Source organism: Euprymna scolopes, chromosome 36 (genome assembly GCF_053919585.1).
Source record: "Euprymna scolopes isolate OS-2025 chromosome 36, ASM5391958v1, whole genome shotgun sequence".
Lineage (NCBI taxonomy): Eukaryota > Metazoa > Mollusca > Cephalopoda > Sepiida > Sepiolidae > Euprymna > Euprymna scolopes.
The window spans coordinates 97,013,177-97,034,908 of NC_136517.1; the positions used below are offsets into that span (position 1 = coordinate 97,013,177).

General features: G+C 30.7%; 1 protein-coding gene across 1 annotated transcript in view; it reads right to left on the bottom strand.

The window, feature by feature from the left end:
* LOC145260694 (prospero homeobox protein 1-like) overlaps positions 1 to 21,732 on the bottom strand; it is a 164,153-nt gene that overhangs the window by 26,022 nt on the left and 116,399 nt on the right. Inside the window, exons 3-4 of the mRNA XM_080119095.1 lie at positions 18,069 to 18,221; positions 3,244 to 3,388 (exon numbers count right to left, since the gene is read on the bottom strand). Of these exons, the coding sequence (XP_079975221.1) occupies positions 3,244 to 3,388; positions 18,069 to 18,221 (298 nt within the window). The remainder of the gene's footprint in view (positions 1 to 3,243; positions 3,389 to 18,068; positions 18,222 to 21,732) is intronic.

A 21,732-nucleotide genomic window follows, 5' to 3' on the forward strand; every position in this document is an offset into this window, starting at 1 on the left:
CTTACAGTCTAGCTTTACTTAGGTATCAAGCACTATCGAAGTAAATGCTGAAAACATCTACATAAACCTTATGTAGATACATACATTATATATATGTATATATATGTGTATATATATATACATATGTATATGCATATATGTGTATATATATGTATATATGTATATATATACATGTATATGTATATATATATATGTATATATATGTATATGTATATATATATGTATATATATGTATATGTATGTATATACTTATACATATGTGTATATATGTATGTGTATATATATATGTATATATGTATATATATATATGTGCGTGTATACATATATATGTATATATATATATATAATATATATGTATATATATATGTGCGTGTATATATATATATATATATATATATATATATATATATATATATATATATATATATATAAATTGATTTTGTTGTTCCTTCTTATGAAACGGATTTTTAATTTAATTAAAATTTGATTTTTAAATTTTAAATTATCAATCACATTACTTTATATATATATATATATATATATATATATATATATATATATATATATATATATATATATATATATATATATAATTTGAGGTTACTATTTTTCAAAGGTAGGGTAACCAGTGAAATATAACGAAGTTAATACAAGAGTGCTCAATACGGAAGTTACATTTTCAATTTGTCTTTACATAAGCAGTAAGTTGTTGCTACACTGTCATGAGCATGTTTTGGCCTTCTAGTTTTCAGTGACTAGAGACCTCTTCAGGAAACAACGCTTATATTCAAAAGCGCAATTCGCTTTTCATTAAGAATTTCGCTTTTGAATAAGCAGTAATTTGTTGCTACACAGTCATAAGCATGGAGGATGGAAAGACCGAGGAGAGAAAACACTTGCTATCCCTGCACTCTATGAGTTCGAGAAGTACATACTATCACTCGAATTCCAATGATAACCAATGCTCATTGCTATTAGAAGTCAATGGCAAGCGGCTGTTGCGCTAACGCAAATTCATTTGAAAACGTTAAAAAGAGGTGGGAAGCACTGGAAATCTAAGGAGACTTGTAGTCACCCAAACACCAGGGAACACCACCGGTTGTTATCAGCGAGAAATCGCTAATGATGACCCGTGTGAGAACTCCTAATGAGTACAAAAATAGAGTCTGAGAACCAATTAATTCTTTCCATGTTTCTCCATCTCTTTATTTATTTATACAATACTAGCTGGCCGCCCGGCATTGCCCGGGCGTACAATACGCTTAAATATATTTTAATTTATGCAGATCGCGTATGTATTATTATACGATCAATCCTCTGTTTATTATTATATATTATGAGGAATAATTTGCCTGGTGAACTAATTCGCAATATAAAAAAAGAACATTAAAAAATAATAATGATAATGTCGTCCATCAAATTCCGTCTGTGTTTGTTTACAATACAACGTCAGCTGATATTTGGGCTTGACGATCTTAAATATAGTCTTTCTTCTCTTATAGATAAAAAAGGAGAATTTTTACAGAGGAATATTTTACATGTGTAACGTAAAATATTTCCCTATAAAAATTCTTTTTATCAATAAGAGAAGAAAGACTATTTTTAAAATCGGATTTTTTTTTTCGATTTTCGATAATTATCTGATGAAGTTCTGTTCAAAACCTATCTAAGAACACTGCTAGACATATAAATTAGCTTATGTGAAATCTGTAAAAGATAGGCTCAGCCGTTTCGGAACATATGAGGAACTCACACACACGTACACACACACAAAGTAACTTTTATATAATAGTAGAGATAGAGATAGAGATAGAGATTCTGCTTATTTCTTCTTTAATTAGTTCGTACGTTACGCTTTGAAAAGGCGAAATGCAATTTTTGAAAGCTAAACTGCTTTTAAAAAGGCGAAATTCAAAACCTTTGGTTTAAAAGGGACAATCTAGCAACACTGAAGAAAACATGAGACTTAACTTCCTTGTGATTTAGCCTCGTTTTCAAATATCACAATAATAATAATAATAATAATAATAATAATAATAATACATGATCATTGTTATGGTGTGAGAAAGAAACTCATAATGTCGACGTGCAGCGATTCGTCATGGAAGAAAGAAGTCAGCGAATTCTTACATAAAACAGGAACATTCGAAAAAACGAGTGAAAAACAACATTGTCTGCCAAGAAGTGCTAGTCTGAAGAAGTAAATTCAAAATTGTTTCTTACAATGTGATTTTATTACTTGTATTGAACTATGTAGCACAATATTTCTCAGTATTCATTAGTACTTATTAATTTATCTTACTTTGGGTCCGTTCTATATTTAAAATATAACGGACACTATTTTCATGAAAATGTTAATATATATATTTTTTTATTTATTAAATTATAATTTTATCTGTAGCCGGAATTTTGCCGCCATTAACGTCCTAAATATAAATTTCGTCACCACTTGACTTCCCTTAATATATGTTTTCATAAATAGAGATTTAAAATGGCATTAAAAAACGATGATATTAATAAGTAATTTCATTTTCTATTATTATTATTATATTATTATTATTATTATTATTATTATTATTATTATTATTATTATTATTATTATTTTTATTAGACATCTACTGACTGATTTTACGTAAATTTTGAGACCGGTAATATTTGTCAATAGAAAGCAAGCATTTCGGATAATTATCCTGTTAATTTATTATATAAGTCTTAAGTGTGTGTGGATTTGTGTGTCAGCTAAAAACTTTTGGCATCCACATCAAATGAACCTGGTACCGTTAGAAAGAGCGATCTCTCGGGCACATAATATTGAAAAATTAGAAATAATCGTCAATTATTTGATGTAGAAATGTTGTTTTGTTTGAAGGGGAGTCAATAAAAAAATCTTGGTTTCGACGCTGTTTGTTAATCGCGCATGCGCTAGCGGTCGATTCGTTATTTAATTTTAAAAGCTAAATTTGCCACGTGATAACATCTGTGACGTTTTGGTTCAATTAATAGCGTGTTCGCTTACGAACTTAACTCTTGCTAATTCGCGCCCAGCACGGGGCATTATTTTTCTTTTATTAACGTTTTCTCTCTCCTATCTCTTAAAATTCATAACTTTCTTACGCGCGCCAACCACACGATATTTTTTTTTAATAACACGATAGGATGACACATTTGTGTAACAATGTAGAAACATCATTTTTTCTTTTTTAAATCTGAAACAGAAAAGATAGAAAAAGAGGAATATCTTACCTCAATTTGATTGTTTCGATTATAATGAAGGTTTAGAACCCTATATAATTCCGAGTCAGTTGTCACTATCAAGTCTTCGGCATTTTTGTATCCTTCAGCTATTGCTTGCTTAGCATATTTTTCCATCTGGATATAATAAAACTCCCTATAATAAAAATAAATAAATAAATAAATACAATATATATAAATATATATATAAATATATTAAAATATATACACATATACGTATATCAATAGATAAATATACGAAAAATAAAATATATAAATGTATAAAAAATATATAAATAAAAATATATAAATATATAAGTATATCAATAGATAAATATAAGAAAAATACATACATAACAAATATATAAATAAATATATTACAATATATAAATATATGTGTATGTTAATAGATAAATATATGAAAAATAAATATATAAATACCTAAAAATAAATATATAAATAAATATATAACATATTTTTAAAATATATACATAAAATTGTTTATATATATATATAAAGTATATATATATGTAAATTATATATATACATATAAATTATATATATAAATATATATATAAAAATTATATATATATATATAATTTATATATATATAATTTATATATATATAAGTTATATATATATAATTTATATATATATAATTTATATAAGTTATATATATATAGGTTATATATATATAAGTTATATATATATTATTTATATATATATATATAAAATTTATATGTATATAATTTATATAATTTATATATATATAATTTATATATATATAATATATATATAATTTATATATAATATATATATATAATTTATATATATATGATATATATATAATTTATATATAATATATATATATAATTTATATATATATGATATATATATATAATTTATACATATATATATAATATATATATATAATTTATACATATATATATAATTTATATAGATATATATAATTTATATATATATATATAATTTATATATATATATATATAATTTATATATATATATATAATTTATATATATATATATATAATTTATATATATATATATAATTTATATATATATATATATAATTTATATATATATATAATTTATATATATATATATATATAATTTATATATAATTTATATATATATATATAATTTATATATATATATATAATTTATATATATATATATAATTTATATATATATATATAATTTATATATATATATATTTATATATATATATATATAATTTATATATATATATATAATTTATATATATATATATTTATATATATATATAATTTATTTATATATATATAATTTATATATATATATATATATAATTTATATGTATATATAATTTATATATATATATAATTTATATATATATATATATATATAATTTATATGTATATATAATTTATATATATATATAATTTATATATATATATAATTTATATATATATATATATAATTTATATATATATAATTTATATATATATATAATTTATATATATATATATAATTTATATATATATATATAATTTATATATATATATAATTTATATATATATATAATTTATATATATATATATAATTTATATATATATAATTTATATATATATATATATATAATTTATATATATATATATAATTTATATATATATATAATTTATATATATATATATATAATTTATATATATATATATAATTTATATATATATATATATAATTTATATATATATATATATAATTTATATATATATATAATTTATATATATATATATATATATAATTTATATATATATATATATAATTTATATATATATATATATATATATATATATATATATATATATATATATATATATATATACATTTGCGCATAAAAAGCTGTCGAGAAGATGACCTGAAATAGTTTATATTCTCCCCTGTGTAACTAATATTATCCGGAAAACGAATTATAATACACCACAATTAAAAACAGCCTATAACTAAATTACGAATGGAATAACTACAAAAAGATGACAAAACGATCTATATTTCTATCCTGAAACTGAATGAAATACATTATATTTGAAAATAGTTTGCTTGCATAAACCCCAATGAACATATTAAATTCATAAATATATAAATGAATATATAAATTAGACATGTTACTTAATTTACACATTTATAATTTTTAAGAATAGATTTTTTATTAAAGAAAAATATTCATTTGGTGTGGGAGTTGGGGTGGGGGTCAGAAGAACGGGCGACTCGAAGTTCGCAGCTAATTATGTCAGATAAATTTTTCTAAAAAATAAAGAAAGAAATCAATAAATATTTCATAAAGTGATATATTTTTATGATACGAAAACAAATTCAAAACTATGAAGAAAAATATTCGCATCGTTTTATCTATATGGTAGCTAAAAAAATGAAAAGATACCATTATAAAGTTCATTTTAAAAAATACGGAAATTATTCCAGTAGTTTTGTTTTATTTAAGAAATTCTACTGTTATGCGCAGTACGTATTCCACCGCCTTTATTGTTATCATTATGAATTTTATCAGTGCTTAGCCCTTTTTGATATACCTTTTTATAAATAGAGATTTAAAATGGCATGAAACAAAAACAAAACCGCAAAGTAATTTCTTTTTACGATTAAATATCTACTAGTCAATAGAAAGCAAGTATTTCAAATAATTTACGAAATAAACAAATAACGCATGCTATTTAATTTTCACATTTATAATTTTTAAAAATACTGATTTTTTTTTACACTAAATATGAGTTAATGGGCGTGATTTTCCTATTATTTCACAAAATACATGCTAAAATATTTTTTTGTTCTGGGATTGAGTTATGTTTGAAAAAATCCATCCCTAAATTACATAAGAAATGTAAACAATTCCCTAAAATATAAAAAATATAAAATAAAGCGTAAAATAAATAAAGATATAAAATAAAAACTAAATAAATAAAACACACCATTAAATGTATACATTAAAAAAGTAAAAAAAAAACATTTTTTAAATTGAAGAAAAATATTCAATTCGGATTTGTTGGAAATTTTTGTAAATACTTACAAAAACATCGACAATTTGTATGCAAAATATGAAAACAGTGTAGGTACATAATAGTTAAAACGGCCCGTCCCATATCAAGAATGAGTTTCCATATAATAATGTTACTATTTAGAGAACCATTTTTGGCATTGAAACGGGTGTCTGTTAACTATTCTATACCTTTCTTTTACAAAACTCAATCATGTTACGCAAAAACAAAAGCAATGATTTTATTATGAGATAAAAGCAAGCCAAACACTATAAATATTTAAAGATATAAAGAACTTGAAGCATAAAAACTGTTTCAAAAATTACTGAATTCAACATTAAATAACTCGAATAGGTTTGATGTGCCGTAAAAGAAGACAACCGAACCAAACGACACACACGTTTGTTTTCTAAGTATTTATGAGCTTAAACTTGTGTTGGGCCGATTAATCGGAATCAGAATCAGAAATCGGAAAAATCAGAATATTTGTTGGTTGGTTGGTTGGTTGGTTGTTTTACGGCATATCAACTCTTTTCAGGTTATTTAATACCGAATACAGTGATTTAAGGAATGTTTTAATAGAATGTGTTTTTTTTTTGTTTGTTTGTTTTCTTTTTTCAAGTCGGTTTCTATTTAACTCATAGTTGGGACCCTAACAGGTACTACTACTCCTGGTCAGAGTGGACCTGGGAGCAATGGCAATTAAAGGGTGGCTCCACACTCCCCAAAGCCCGCAAGCTGGGGCCTCACCATCGCCTTAAACTATATCAGTTTAAGGTCATATCCAGGACCTGGAATATTTGAGTGTATCAGAATCGGTATTGGAATCGGAAAAATTTGCACCTATTTTCCGATGCCAAAACGATTCTTTTAATTGTCTTTTTTTTATTTCATTTTGTTTAAAGCAAAATCTTTCATTGCTGATAATAATGCTAAAATAATAAATATCTATTCATTCTTAAACTACCAGTAAAACTAACATTTATAAATTGCCCCTCACAAGTTACTTTTTACATTTAGTAAAATATCTGCGCATTTAACATGTGTTTTTATGGTAACCGGGAAAAATACAAATATATAGTTATATATTTAGAGATTTATAAAGAATCGAAATCGGGAATTGTATCGGAATCGCGAAAAATATTGGAGTCGTCCCATCACTAGCTTAAACTTATTCCGGACAATAACTTTCAACCAATTTTGCTGACGAAATAAATTCTCGTTATCCTTCTGTTTGCTTAAAGCCGTTAAATATCATCTTATCCCACCACCTCGCCTCCCTCCTCCACCTCCCCTCCGTTATATTAATAATAAGTGTTCCGATTTGCGGCAGTTTTACATCACTAACATTTACAATAACGACGCCAACGATCACATGCCACGGACACAAAAGCCAAACGGCCATTTTGTCGACGATGCCGGAAACAAGAACAACAACAACAAAAAAAAAATTAAATAAAAAAAAAAATGGAATCGGGTCACGAAATAAACGTCGAGCAAAATTACTTTTTTCTTTCCAGCTTTTTTGTCTTTAACAAACCGAAAATTCTTTGTGGTTTGTTCAAAGCTTTTAATTGGACAAAGGCAAATTAAAAAGAAATGCCAGAAATCTACGAGATTGTGCAATCACGAATAGGATGCTATCGTATACAAGTATAGCAATAGAAATAATATCATGTGACCCAAGTGATGTGAAATAGGTTAGCAAACACTGGCCCGCGGGCCAAATACGGCTTTCGGGTGAATTTTGTTTGGTTCATCACCTTCTCAGGACACGATATAAATATAAACTAAACTATAATGATTTTCTATTCAGTCTGTTCAAGCTGGGGATGGGGCATCCTACCGGATGTCAAACATTCACCCACTATCTCAGATATTCTAACTGCGAAATCTTTTTAAGAGACGAATCGTCTCTTAAAATTACTGGAATGATGGAGATCTTCCCAAGAAAGTTTTAGGCAGACATACATACATACATACATACATACATACATACATACATACACACATACATACATGCATACATACATACATACATACAGGGGAGATTTATATTATAGATGTTCCCAGGATTTGCTGCTGCGTTCGATATTCAACTTTTTACAGATTGTCCAGTGGAGATAGTTGCACACTCCATTGTGTCGAGTCGTATAGTAGCCGTCCTCCAGCAGACCCTTACAGTTAGGTTCATCGTCTCTTTCAGTGCAATTGTTTTAATTTTTCTTGCACTTAGTTCAATGAGTATATTTGCCAGTTATATCTTGAAATTCTTTTTCATGGGTTTAGTTGATCCTATAATTACTGGAATGATAGTCATCTCCCCAAAATTCCAGTTTCTTTTCATGTCATAAATAAGACCTTGGTATTTTTTATCTTTTCCCTTTCAGCTCTGTTTGACACAGCATCATTGGAGACACTTCTACTAAGGTTACTTCTTTCTTCTTGTCCCATATGACTGTCAGGTTTTATAGTTCCGTTTTCTAGGTACGTTTCAGTAGGAATTACATAGTTATATTGAATTGTATATGACTTATTTCCGACTGTTCTTCTGGTATACTAGCTTCGGTGCGCGGAGTTGCCCAGGTGTTTGGAGGTGTGTATTGAAAAAAAAAGTGGTAGGCTCGAACCCGTAACGTGAAGGAGGGAAAGAACGTGAAAAAAAATAAACGTGACGTCTTTGCTGTTGCCTCCATCGCCAAACCGGAAGTAGAAAAGATTTAAATTAAGGCTAGACAATCAAAAAGAGGGGATGACTTTCGAAAATGTCGCCGAAAAAAGTACCCCCCTCCCCCTCTGTAGAAAAGTGCCCAGTTGAGAGTGAAGGAATTAATGTTTTTAGCCAATGTTTCGATATTTGTCGTCCGAAGGGTTGGGCTCCAAAATGATACTGATCTCGTAAAAATCCGTCACCTCTGTCGAAAGTTTTAGGCATACATACATACATACATACATACATACATACATACAAACAGACAGGTGAGATTTATATTATAGATGTTCCCAGGATTTGTTGCTGCATTCGATATTCAACTTTCTTTTTTTATCAAAATTTAAATGAAAATGAAAATTTCTGTGTCTGAACGTGAATGCAATTGTAAGAGGCCTAATTGTTCAATTATCTTAAAGTATTTCCATTTTAGTTTTGTTTATTGTATTTTCTTTCTTACCGTGTTATGTAAAATGAATCTGTTTTATTCCTGCAGTAAAATAAATATTTTTTGTAAAATATATTTGTAATTTTTATTTATTTGATATTCTTGTAGTAAAACAAGCGATATCGTTTAATCTCTAATCTCATCTCCGTCGTCTTTCAGGACGTTTCACCACCGAATCTACACGACTTCTCGAGGATCACTGAAAGTATAGCAGAGAAGGATAAGAGTAGCCGATCACTGCATGAGACACAGCGAAGAGGAAGCCAGCAAGCTTGTTCCCTGGATACCAACAGATGGACACGCAAACCGTGGTAGAAGAAGAATGACCTACATTGACAACCTGCTACAGGACACAGGATCGGGAAGTGTTTCGGAACCTGCAAACTGTCATGCGAGATCGAGAGAACTGTAGAAGTCGTGTGATATCGTTTAAATATAATCATTTCATGTTTAATACTTGCTTTCTTCAAACGCACAACACACTCATTTACATATTTAATAGCATATGTGCTTCATAGCAATGCAGCCAAAGCTGTTTAGCCCTCTCCGTATATCAGCATAGCTTTTTGGCCCTCACGATCCAAACGCTTGCCGATCTGTGTTTTTAGAGTGACCTCTATTGGAGTAGAAGATGCTTAGTAATTCCCTTCTTAAATATAATGGAGGCGTTACATAACCTTTTTCTATTGCGTTACAATTGTAACGTGATAATGCCAGAGCTATGCCGTCTAGAACTACGGTTCCTGAAAGGGCAAAGCTATAGCCGGCTGGTTTTACACCAAGCAGTATCAAACCGCAATCCGCCTATCATGGTTTTGGTGACAGTCCAAAAGAAGCCCACATCAGGCTCCATTGTCCTCTTGTCGCCTCTGCTTTTGTATGCGACAAACAAAGTCATGTCAGGCGCAGAATCGCAAAGCAATAAAGTTAAAATTTTTATGGTTATTTTTTCATTTATCCTTTTAATTTTTCGTTTCTTTTCCTCTTTTTATGAACTCTCCCTATTAAAAACTTTTGTTTTCTGCATTGATGACTGGTTTTCATATAATACTGTTTCAATTAATGCCAGTACCAGTAAATCCATAGATTCGCTATAATATTCATTTGCTAATATGTTTTCTCTGATGAGAAGACCGAATTTCTTGGAAACTCCGCGGATTAAATAAATTTTAATGTATCTTATTCAAGTATCCTGTCGAACAATAAACTCATTTAAAATATAATTTAAAGTTTTAAATTTGTGTTCTTTTCTCTCTCTCTCTCTCTCTCTCTCTCTCTCTCTCTCTCTCTCTCTATATATATATATATATATATATATATATATATATATATATATATATATATATATATATATATGACAGAGGGGGGAAGTGAAAGAGAGAGTGGGTTGGGAGATAGCGAAAAGATACTAAGATAAATGTCAGAGGTTTCAGCAGTACATTTTTCCACTGGATGTACAAGTATTAAATTGCTTGCTTATTTTAGGTAATGTGGGTTGTAATACAAGGCATAGGGTTGTTTATAGATTTTCCAATAAAAATAGGGTCGCGGGGGAAAGTGGGTTCGTCCGGTGTAGAGGGTGTTGGCACTTCGTTAACAACGGAGCGTCTGCGCCGAAACGAATTGCACACTTCCGGTATTCGGCGCTGTTTAAAAGGCGGGAAAAGCGGCCATCTTTAAGCAAAAAAGTTACCACAAAGAGAATCATGTCTATTAAAATGTGATGATGATAAGGAGGAGGAGGAACGGATGATGATGATGATGATGATGATGATGAGTAGGAGGAGGGGGAGGAGTGAATTAGCGGCAGGGAATCGAGCAGAATGATGGCTTCCAATCGTCACTTCCTCAATGTGACACGATTTCCTTACAAGGGATGGGGTTAGCCACAATACTTTTTTTTTTGGGGGGGGGGTTCTGAAGCGGGTCAGTTGATGAACGATGTAGTCACCAGATAATAGAAAGAAGGAGAACGACGAGTAGAAGAAGGAGGAGGAGGAAGAGAATGGGAGGGGGGAGGATGAGTTCTTTTGTCTTAATTTGGCTGACTAAATTAGGCAAGCAAATCCTGTACAGACATAAATAGATGGGTAAATAGATGGATAGTAGTGTTGGGACGATAAATCGGAATCGGGAATCGGAAAAATTGGAACTTTTTGGAGTATCGGAATCCGTATCGGAATCGGGGGAAAAAATGTATGCTCATTTTTCGATGCTAAAAACGATTCCTTTAATTGTTTTTTTTTTCTTTTCTTTAAAACAAATTCTCCAACCGCTGGTAGTATTAGTATACCAATAAATATTTATTGATTTTAAACTATCAGTAAAACTAAAGCCTATAGATCATCCTCCATAAATGCATTTTTTACGTTTGAGAAAATATCTGCATATTTAACGTGTTTTTACAATAATCTAGAAAAAAATAACAACTCAATAGTTAAATCTTTAGAAATTTATAAGAATCAGAATCGATAATTGTATCGGAATCAGGAATTTAGTACAGAATCGGGAAAAATATTGTTATCGTCCGATCACTGATAGATAGATAGATAGATAGATAGATAGATAGATAGATAGATAGATAGAGGGAAGCGGGTATAGTTAGAGAGTGCAAATTATGAAGTGTGGGAAATTCTTTCCAACAAAAACTGTTTCAACCCAACATTACAAAAAAAAAAGGAGAACAGTAACATTCAAACGTTTCATTTATTTGGGTTTCACATGCGTCTCCGATAAACACTTTGATCTCTTATTTGCTGACATTCTTTTTTTATTATTTATTATTTGTGCAATAAAAACAGTTGGGCGCAATCAGATTTCCCTGTAGAGTTGTTTTTTTTTTGTTTGTTTGTTTTTTGTTTTTGTTTTTTTAAGAACTGGAAATCACACACGCACTAAGGTGATTCGTGTGACCTTAGAAGAAAGTCAAAATTGACAGCGAGTTCAAAGGAATGTTTTTTGGCCGGACAAGAACTTCGGGCAAAACTTTGATAAAACCACAAATAAAGAAACAATTTGATTTCTAAGTCTAAACAATCGTCAACTTCATTCGACATTCGCAGGATTCTCAAACGATTCACAGTAAAAGAAAACTTTTATTTTTGTTTATAATTCCATGCGTGGTTTAGTTTTGGTGTTTTTTTTTTTTACGGCATATCAACCCTTTTCAGGTTATTTTAATGCAGAATACGATCATTTTGGGAAAAGTCTTTCATACTTCAAGTTCATCTTCAAATATTTATTCATGATGTTTTGTGTTATGTTTATTAATCGGACTATTATTCTCATCTTGGGTGTTGTCAGCACAACGTTTCGGTCGCTGCAACCTGCGATCTTCTTCGGGTGTTGAAAACTTGTTTCTTTTCATCTACTAAGGAAAAGAGAGTTGGCTCTGCATTACAAGAATTTGAACTGTGGGTTTGAGGGTGGGTCCGTAGATCATAAAACAGGTTCAATCTTCAGGGGTCAGGAAATTATTTGTAAAGACTTTCCTATGACTCAATATTTTGGAATATCTATACTAATTGTTTTCTCATTTAAAAAATTCAGAATATATTCGTGATGTTTGATTTGGTTTTGTTTTTTTTACAATACAATACAATACAATACAATACAATACAATACAATATATACGGTGAGAAGGAACACAGGCGAATACACCCGAGATAATAGTCACTCAATACACATCATTTGTCTCGTCTGACTTTGAAAGCATAGAGTGACTCTGCTGATACCACTTCTTCTGACAGCTGGTTCCACAGGTTCGACAACACAGGCCCAGCTGCCCCCGTCTGATGTCGCTGGTAATTCAAACACAAGGTATGCCCTGATGTGTGTGTGTGTGTGTGTGTGTGTGTGTGTGTGTGTGTGTGTGTGTGTGTGTGTGAGTAATTTAATACTATTTAAGATTTTCTATTTAGTTTTTTAAATGGGCCCGGGCAACATCGGTTATCCCTGCTAGGTTGGTTATTCAAGTTCATCTTCAAATATTTATTCATGATGTTTTGTGTTATGTTTATTAATCGGACTATTATTCTCATCTTGGGTGTTGTCAGCACAACGTTTCGGTCGCTGCAACCTGCGACCTTCTTCGGGTGTTGAAAACATGTTTCTTTTCCTCTACTAAGGAAAAGAGGGTTGGCTCTGCATTACAAGAATTCGAACTGTGGATTTGAGGGTGGGTCCGTAGATCATAAAACAGGTTCAATCTTCAGGGGTCACTAAATTATTCTTTAAAGACTTTCCTATGACTCAATTTTTCGTAATATCTATACTAATTGTTATCTCATCTAAAAAAATTCAGAATTGCATGTATTCGTGATATTTGATTTGGTTTGGTTGTTTTTACCATACAATACCCCCACACAGTAGAGATCCCTAGATGTAAAAGATCTTTCTACTCCAGTAGTTTCTTCCCCAGAACCGCTAGACTCTGGAATTCCATTCCAGGTTCCTGCTTCCCTAACTGTACTGACATGCAGAAGTTCAAGTGCAACGTGAACCGACATCTTGCTACCCAAATCCCAACATAGTGCCCCAGTAGTTACTGCCTCTGATAGTAGCCCCCTACACCAAAGTGGCAATGCGCCTTGTTTGGGGTGAAAATGTAATAAAACAATACGATATAATATAATACAATACAATATATACAGTGAGAAGGAACACAGGCCAATACACCCGTGATTACAGTCTCTCAACACACATCATCTCTAGATTTATAGTCAAAGCGAAGCGAATGATTCCTCCAATATTTGTCTAGCCTGGCTTTGAAGATATTGACTGACTCTGCTGATACCACTTCTTCTGACAGCTGGTTCACGTTCACCGCAGGTTGGGAGAAGTGCGCCTTCTTCCGATATTGCTGTTTATCCAAACAATTGTAGAAGTTTTTTTGTTTTTTGTTTAAGGCTTTGCAGAACATGATTAAGTTTTGCAAAGGGGAATGAAAAAAAAACAATAACATCAATGTTTGGTGTGTTTTGGGTCAGGGAGCTAGTATCTTCAGACAGTCTGATCTGATAATATCGGTCTCTGTGTGGAAAGGGAAACATGATAAAAAGATTCATCGAATGAAAGTTTTCGGTTATAGTCAAATTTGTCTACTCTTTTTTACTTCCGGTTTATGCTCTGGCGCCGGGATGACAGTGACAAGCAAGATGTGGTCTCTTATAGTTTATGTTTATCTTCATCTAACTTCCCTTATTTTGTCTTCACATTCCATGAGCGATGTTTCTGACAAAGGGGCAATAATTGATGCCTTCTATTCGCATAACGCTTATCGTTGGTGAGTTTTTGTTTTACCATTTTTTTTTTTTTTTTAGTTCTTTACGTTAATACGTCTCCTGCCTTGTCTGGTGCGATTTTTTTTAATAAAATAAACATAAGATAACGTGAAAGCCAATTCTTTTTTTTTTTCCATGTTAAAGAATGTCTTTCTTGTCCGCTTGACCATGTCAAATTATTCAACCACATGGACAGCAGAAACCGGAATAAACAAAAAGAGTAGACTATAACCAAGTTTCCGGGAGAGTTTTTTTTTTAATGAATGTTTTATTTTTATTATTATTATTATTATTATTATTATTATTATAATAATAATAATAATAATAATAATAATAATAATAATAATAATAATAATAATACTCGTTAGCCTTTTGGCTATGATTAAAGATTTTTTCGACATAGAGAAATTTTAGGGGTTGTGCTTCCTCCTCCATAGCGTAAATGTGGTATTATGGTATCTACAATAATTCTACCTACGAATAGGAATAGAGATGACCAGAATAGATAGAGAATGACCAACGAGACTATTTTCCCCACACTTGTGCCTGATTTTTTTAATATTTTATATTTTTTGTACCTTATAGCAAATTGATAATTCATTATTTGTCATTTCTGTCTTCGGTCAGTGAATGAGATATTCTTCTGGACTGGGGTAATTTTAATTTTTGTTCCAATTCAGAGTGCCTCTTTGGGGGAATTGGATTTTTCAAAATTAAAAACTCGGATTTCTTAGTACTCGTAATTTTTTGTTATAGAATAAAATTGAAACTTAGATTATTTGAATTCTTTGGACTATAATTCACATCTTGGTGGTTATTTTCATAGAAGAAACAAAGAGAAGTAGGCAGCGTACTTTTTATTATTAAGCCATGATCATAAAACCGTTATTAATAGACAGAGGGGCTAAGCTAATTAGAGGATACATTAAACTTAGGAATATCGCGATAGCCAATACAGAAAATGTAACAGTGATACATGATCATTCACACAATTCTGAGGCAGCGCGTTCAGGACCGGTGATCTCCTTTCGCAGTGTGTTCTGAAAAATACACTGCGAACGGAGATCGCCGGTTCATCTCTGAGCAAACACCAGTGTGGTTATGTAGAGGGTCTAATGTGAATATATATCATCTCAAGTTTGGTTTGTTCAGCCGCAGCTCAAGGCGGTATTAAAGCATAAATAGAAAGAGGAAAAAACGAGAAATACAGAGACAAAGAGAGGCGGAGATAGGGGGCGAGAAAGGGAGAGATAGGGATGAAGGCCTAAGTAAAGCCACCCCGTAGAGAAGGGTGTGTCTAAATGTTATAATAGGAGGATACGTAGGCCTTTAAAAGCAAGACTCGTCATTCTACCACCAACTGCGCTAATTCTTCTTTCTTAATGAGTTGGAATTTTGAAACTGGGATAAAAAAAATAAAATAACAAAAAGCAGTCAGAGCGGGGGCGGTGTGTCTGTGCGGGGTGAGGTCAGTCTTTATGACGCATTGTTGTTGTGATTGCTAATTCTTGTGAACACCTTAAATAGCTGAAGCACTACATCTAACAATTATCGAGCTTTACTAAACTACTATTTCTGTTAATAATGGAGATTTAGTATCTGTCTGTCTCAAGCCGCAACTCAACTATTATTTCTATTATTAATGGAGATTTGGTATCTGTCTTTCTGAAACCAAAAGCGTTATAGTATGATAATCAAGAGCTTCCATATTTTTTTGGTTTTATTTCAACATTTACAATTGCTCGTAAAAAGATAAACAAAATAATACAAGACATTTACTATATACTTACGTGTTGGGATAAAAAAAATATATATATAATAATAAATAGTGCAGCAAAAGTTATGAAAATTCGTCTAGCATTTTTATTAACTAAAAAAATGAACTTCATCGGTGAAATCGTTCGGTGATCATTTTCGGACCCATTAATATCAATGATAAAGGGAAATAACTCGAACTTCCTACTTTATTTTAAATTGACGAATTAATTAAGAAAAAAACTCATCAAGTTAAGAATGACTTACTAATGTTTTTTGGGTTTTTGTTTTTTTTTTTTTTTTTTTTACAAAGATGCTAGATGAATTTGCATACATTCTGGTAGACAGTTTTTTAACGTAACAAGTAAGTACAGAATAAGGTTTTGTGCCATTTTCATTTTTTATACATCAGGTTCAACATGGAGATGCACTAAACTTTATGAGGATACCAGTTGGGAACCATTTTTGTACACAAGGCAATCTTGTAACCAATTATGCCCTACTGTCCAATAAATAGGGCACTAAATAATTTCGTTTTAAAAATATATAAGATAATCTATATCTATTTTATCTTATATCATAGAAAAGTTAGAATGTGTGTGCGTGTGAGGACACTTCTCAACCTATATACTCAATGAACGTATTATTTGGATTCATTTTATTTTAAATGTATAGCCTCTCGATTTTTAAAATATATCACGTGTATCCAGTGTCCGATTTATAGGAGAATCAATATTTTGCTTCCTAAAAAATAAAATAAAATAACTGTTTCCATTTCAATATGAGTATTTAAACCCAATTTTAGTAATTACGCAAAGTTTAAAATCAATCGTAATTTTTTTTTTTTTTTTTTTAGCTTTATTATTAGGAGTTAATGGATTGATGTCTGTTCGCTCTGTATGAAACCTCGGTTACGCTTCCGGTAGTAAATTTTCTTTTCTAAATAAGAATTAGACTTTAATATTTTCGGAATTCTATGTAAAATATCTTTGTTTTGCTATCCATTAAATTTCGCTGGCAATGCGCAACAGTTTTGACATGAAATTAAACAAAAGAAATTCTTGCGTCCAACGATAACAAAAACATCTTACTTAAGTTAAGAAAATATTTGTAAAATTTATAAAGAAAAACATCAAGAATGTTATTCTGAAATGGAATTGGCAACATTTTTCAGGTCATGATTGAAACGTTTTGCCGAGAGCGGAATGCTGACGGAACTGCTCGGCCATTTTTTGTAGGCTAGAGACGCAGTCTCTTGTGCGCGGGTTTTCCAATCCTGACCTTCTGACCTTGTCTCACGCTTTCTTGCGTTGCGAAAGAGGTAAATAAAAGAAAAATGTTTCCTTATAAATATGTTCTTTTGTAAGGGAAGGACTACCTCAAATTGTAATTGCCCTTTTTTTTTTCTATCGGTTAGTCTATCGCCTATTTTTATCGGCCAAGTCCGAAATTTGTCGTGAAAACTCGAGAATCTTCGTTAAATTCGTGATGCGCTATTCTGCACAAGTATCCCACAGAAAAATAAAATATAAAAAAAATAAATAATAAAAAAAAGAACAAATAAAATATGAGAGAAAAAAGAATTTTTGACTTACCTGAAATTACTAAACCATTTCACCAACTGGGCAGTGTTGTTTTTGTTAAAGCGTATATCAGGGAAAAAGACTTTCAAGATGGCTGAACTTGGATAACGCACGTAGAAAAACATAAGTTTCGCTTTTCTCAGATGCATCGGAGTCAGAGTCGTGGTTTGTACAGAGTTAAGGAAATTAATGGCAAGACAATTGGAAAAATAAAAAATAAATAACAATTAAAACATACAAAAAAATACAATAAAATAGAAACATTTTTGAGTCCAGAATTATCAGATATCAAAAGGCTTACCTCTATTTTAGTTTCTAAAAATCACTCGTGACAAGGCATGAAACCGCTTGATGTAAGGAGCTAAAAAATACTACTTCAAGGACAAAAACTAGGTATAAGTGTAAGGTAGACGTATTATTTGGATTCATCGGACTACTGTTCTCATCTTGAGTGTCATTTTTCAGATAGAAAAAATAGATTCCGACCCAGAAAACAGCAATTCTCCCCCCCCCGCTTATTTATTGCATTTTCACCCCCAAACAAGGCACAGTGTCACTTTGATGTAAGGGACTATTATCTGAGACATAATTTGCAGGGATACTATGTAGAGAGTTGAGCAGCAAGTTGTACTCTTGAACTTCTGCATGTCAGTACAGTCAGGGAGCAGAAACCAAGAAGAGAATTCCAAAATCTAGCAGTCAGAGGGAAGAAACTATTAGAGCAAAAGGCTTTCTGGCATCTAGGGATCTCTACCATGTAGGGGTGGGATTTTGCTGCTTGTTTGGTTTGTCGAGAGAACTTACGTCGAGGAGACACAAGGACATGAAGTTTTTTAGCACTTACCATTAAAATACTTGTAAAACAGGCAGAAGGATGCAACATTTCGTCGATGAGACACAGGTTGAAAACGAGTTGAGACTGTGTCAGAAACATCGCCCATGGAATGCGATGATTAAATGAAAAACTAAGGAACGCGAGAGTTACGTGGCTGCCAAAACTTGACCCTGGCTCTAATTTCTACTATTTTCTATTTATTTAAAGTTCAGAATGTGTATATCTATATATTTATAAAAGTGAGGACACTTCTTAATGAATGCTTTATCTACAGACTTGAAATGAGGTATATAGCATATTCAGACACGTGGAAAACTTTTTAATCGGGTTTCATCCGGAAAAAGGGCTACTAAGGGGCCAGAATTGAAAAATTGCTACGTGGGGGGGGGGCATCGGATTTTTATCTGCTTTTAACTATTTCATGACTGCGCATGCGCGGTTATGAAACATGGCAGCTTCTTTATGTGAAGTATGAGTTGGTTTGAAAACACTTTTTAAAGATTATTTCATGCTGGCCTAATGGTTATCGTACATGACTCATTGTCTTTAGGTTTTGGTTTCGATCTCAACTCAAGTATTTTTTTTTATTTACAAGAAGTGAACTGTTTAGAAAAAACATAATGCTTACATGCACATGTCTCAGTTTCTTTCCGTTTTTTTTTTCTTCGTTTTTTTACATGAATTTGACGTTACGTTTAATACTTACGGTTTTACTGTTTATATTAAATAAGAATTCTGCATTAATTAAAATATAATAGTTATGCGTATTTTACGACTGGGCGACGCCGGGCGGCCTGCTAGTATGTCTATATATTTGTACGTGTAGGGTGAACACCTAAAGTAATTAATTACTGTTTATAAATTTTGACCGCTGCTGCGAAGTGTAAGGGATTACAATGTGGGCTACATTTACTTTAATAAACTTAAATAAACTTATTTAAATAGGATGTAAAAAAAAGTGGTTAGAAACAATTAACTCGAGTCTTTATAGACTTCTTTTATAATCCAAATGAACAGACATGTAAATTCTTCCATGTAATTTTGTGACACTAGCTGTTTTTTTTTTTTCCAAAACAAAATCTGTTTACAAAAATAAAATAAATGGATCAACCGTAGTGGAGGGTACTCCGTACGATCCTTTTCCATTACTGGTTACATCTAAATATAGGGCAGGGCGTCACTCTCTCTCCCCCTAGATCGCTCAACTTATACTTCATTCGATGCAACAGACAATGGATACCCTGTGTGAGGGTAGTTCCGCGAGTACTTGTGAGATAAGGGTTGCACAATCACCACACACACTTCTCCTGAATCGGTACTGGTTGGGTCCGAGGTAAGTGGAGAGCACATATAGCACCTGGAATTCCTAAATGGTAACTCATTTTAGTACTGACAATATTAGAAAGAATTTTCAATTTTAAATAAACGTAATATAATTGAAGATTAGTGAACATTCCTTCCATTATCGTCATTAGTCTTTTATATATTAACTCGTGTCCATGATGTTTCCCACGCACTGCATTGATATAAGCTTCAAACACAACTCCTTTCATATATATATATCTGTGTGTGTGTGTGTGCGCGCGCGCCACGGGTATTATAGTATTACGACTTCAGTGCTATTTCCTTTCCTTTATAGTTGACTATTTTAGTCTTTTTATTCTTTTCTTTCTTTATTACTTCAGACTCTTAATAAACACAAAAATAAAAGAGTCACGAAAACGAGAGTTATAGAGACTGTATAAATTAAGAACGGGACAGGATCAAACAATATACGATGAATGTGGGTGAGAAAGATAAAAAGAATAATTAGTTAATTACAAATTACTACTAATTATATCACTTGAAATGAATTTTCCTTTTCAGACATAACTCAGTCCCAAAACTGAGTAATATTTTACATGTATTTTGTGTGATTAAAATGTATAAGTAAAAGGGTTTAGGGGGAAACAAATCTTGATTAACTGAAATTTAGTATAATAGTTTTTTTTTTAAATAAACAAAAAACATAAAAATAAATAAAATCGAATATTAACACTAAGTATCTATTATTAGGTTTAAAGACTGACAATAGATTTTAAAACAAAATTGAAAAAATTGACTTCAATTACTACGAAACTGCGCCTGTTTACAACAGTTCCCAATATGCATGTTTGAATTAAAGTCGATCATGTATGTGAAGAAGGAAAAATTTTCCGAAATATTATACGATACGATGAACTTCCATCAGATGACACTGACGCACAATGCAATGTCAAGCATATTATGAAAAAGAAAAAATATACATATTGTATTAATAAAAGGTGAAACTACATATAACCCTTATATATATATATATATATATATATATATATATATATATATATAATATATATATATAATATACATATTGTATTAATAAAAGGTTAAACTACATATAACCCTTATATGCCTTAATTTGCTTCAATTCGTGTTTATCAATTATACCTCGGCATTATATTGGCTTATAAATTACCTTCATATACGCATTAGAAAATGATTCTTAATTATTTTTGTTTGTTCTTTTTAATATTCTAGCTGAGCGGCCATATTTGACTTTCTTAACCTGCAATGATATTTGACGATTATCTGCGATCGTGTATGATTAGGGTAAACTATTCGTGAAAAATGACGGAGACCTTGCCTGTCGCTCAAGGCGGGTCGCTAATTGCTAGTTTTAAATAACGACGAGTCATTATTTAAAACGAGAAAATGCTTATAGAGCGCATTAAGAATTGAATTTAAAATTACGACAATTACAAGTCACGAAGAACGTAACTGCCCTGAAGTGTGTTGACACACTCTTATCCATGTTCACTTATT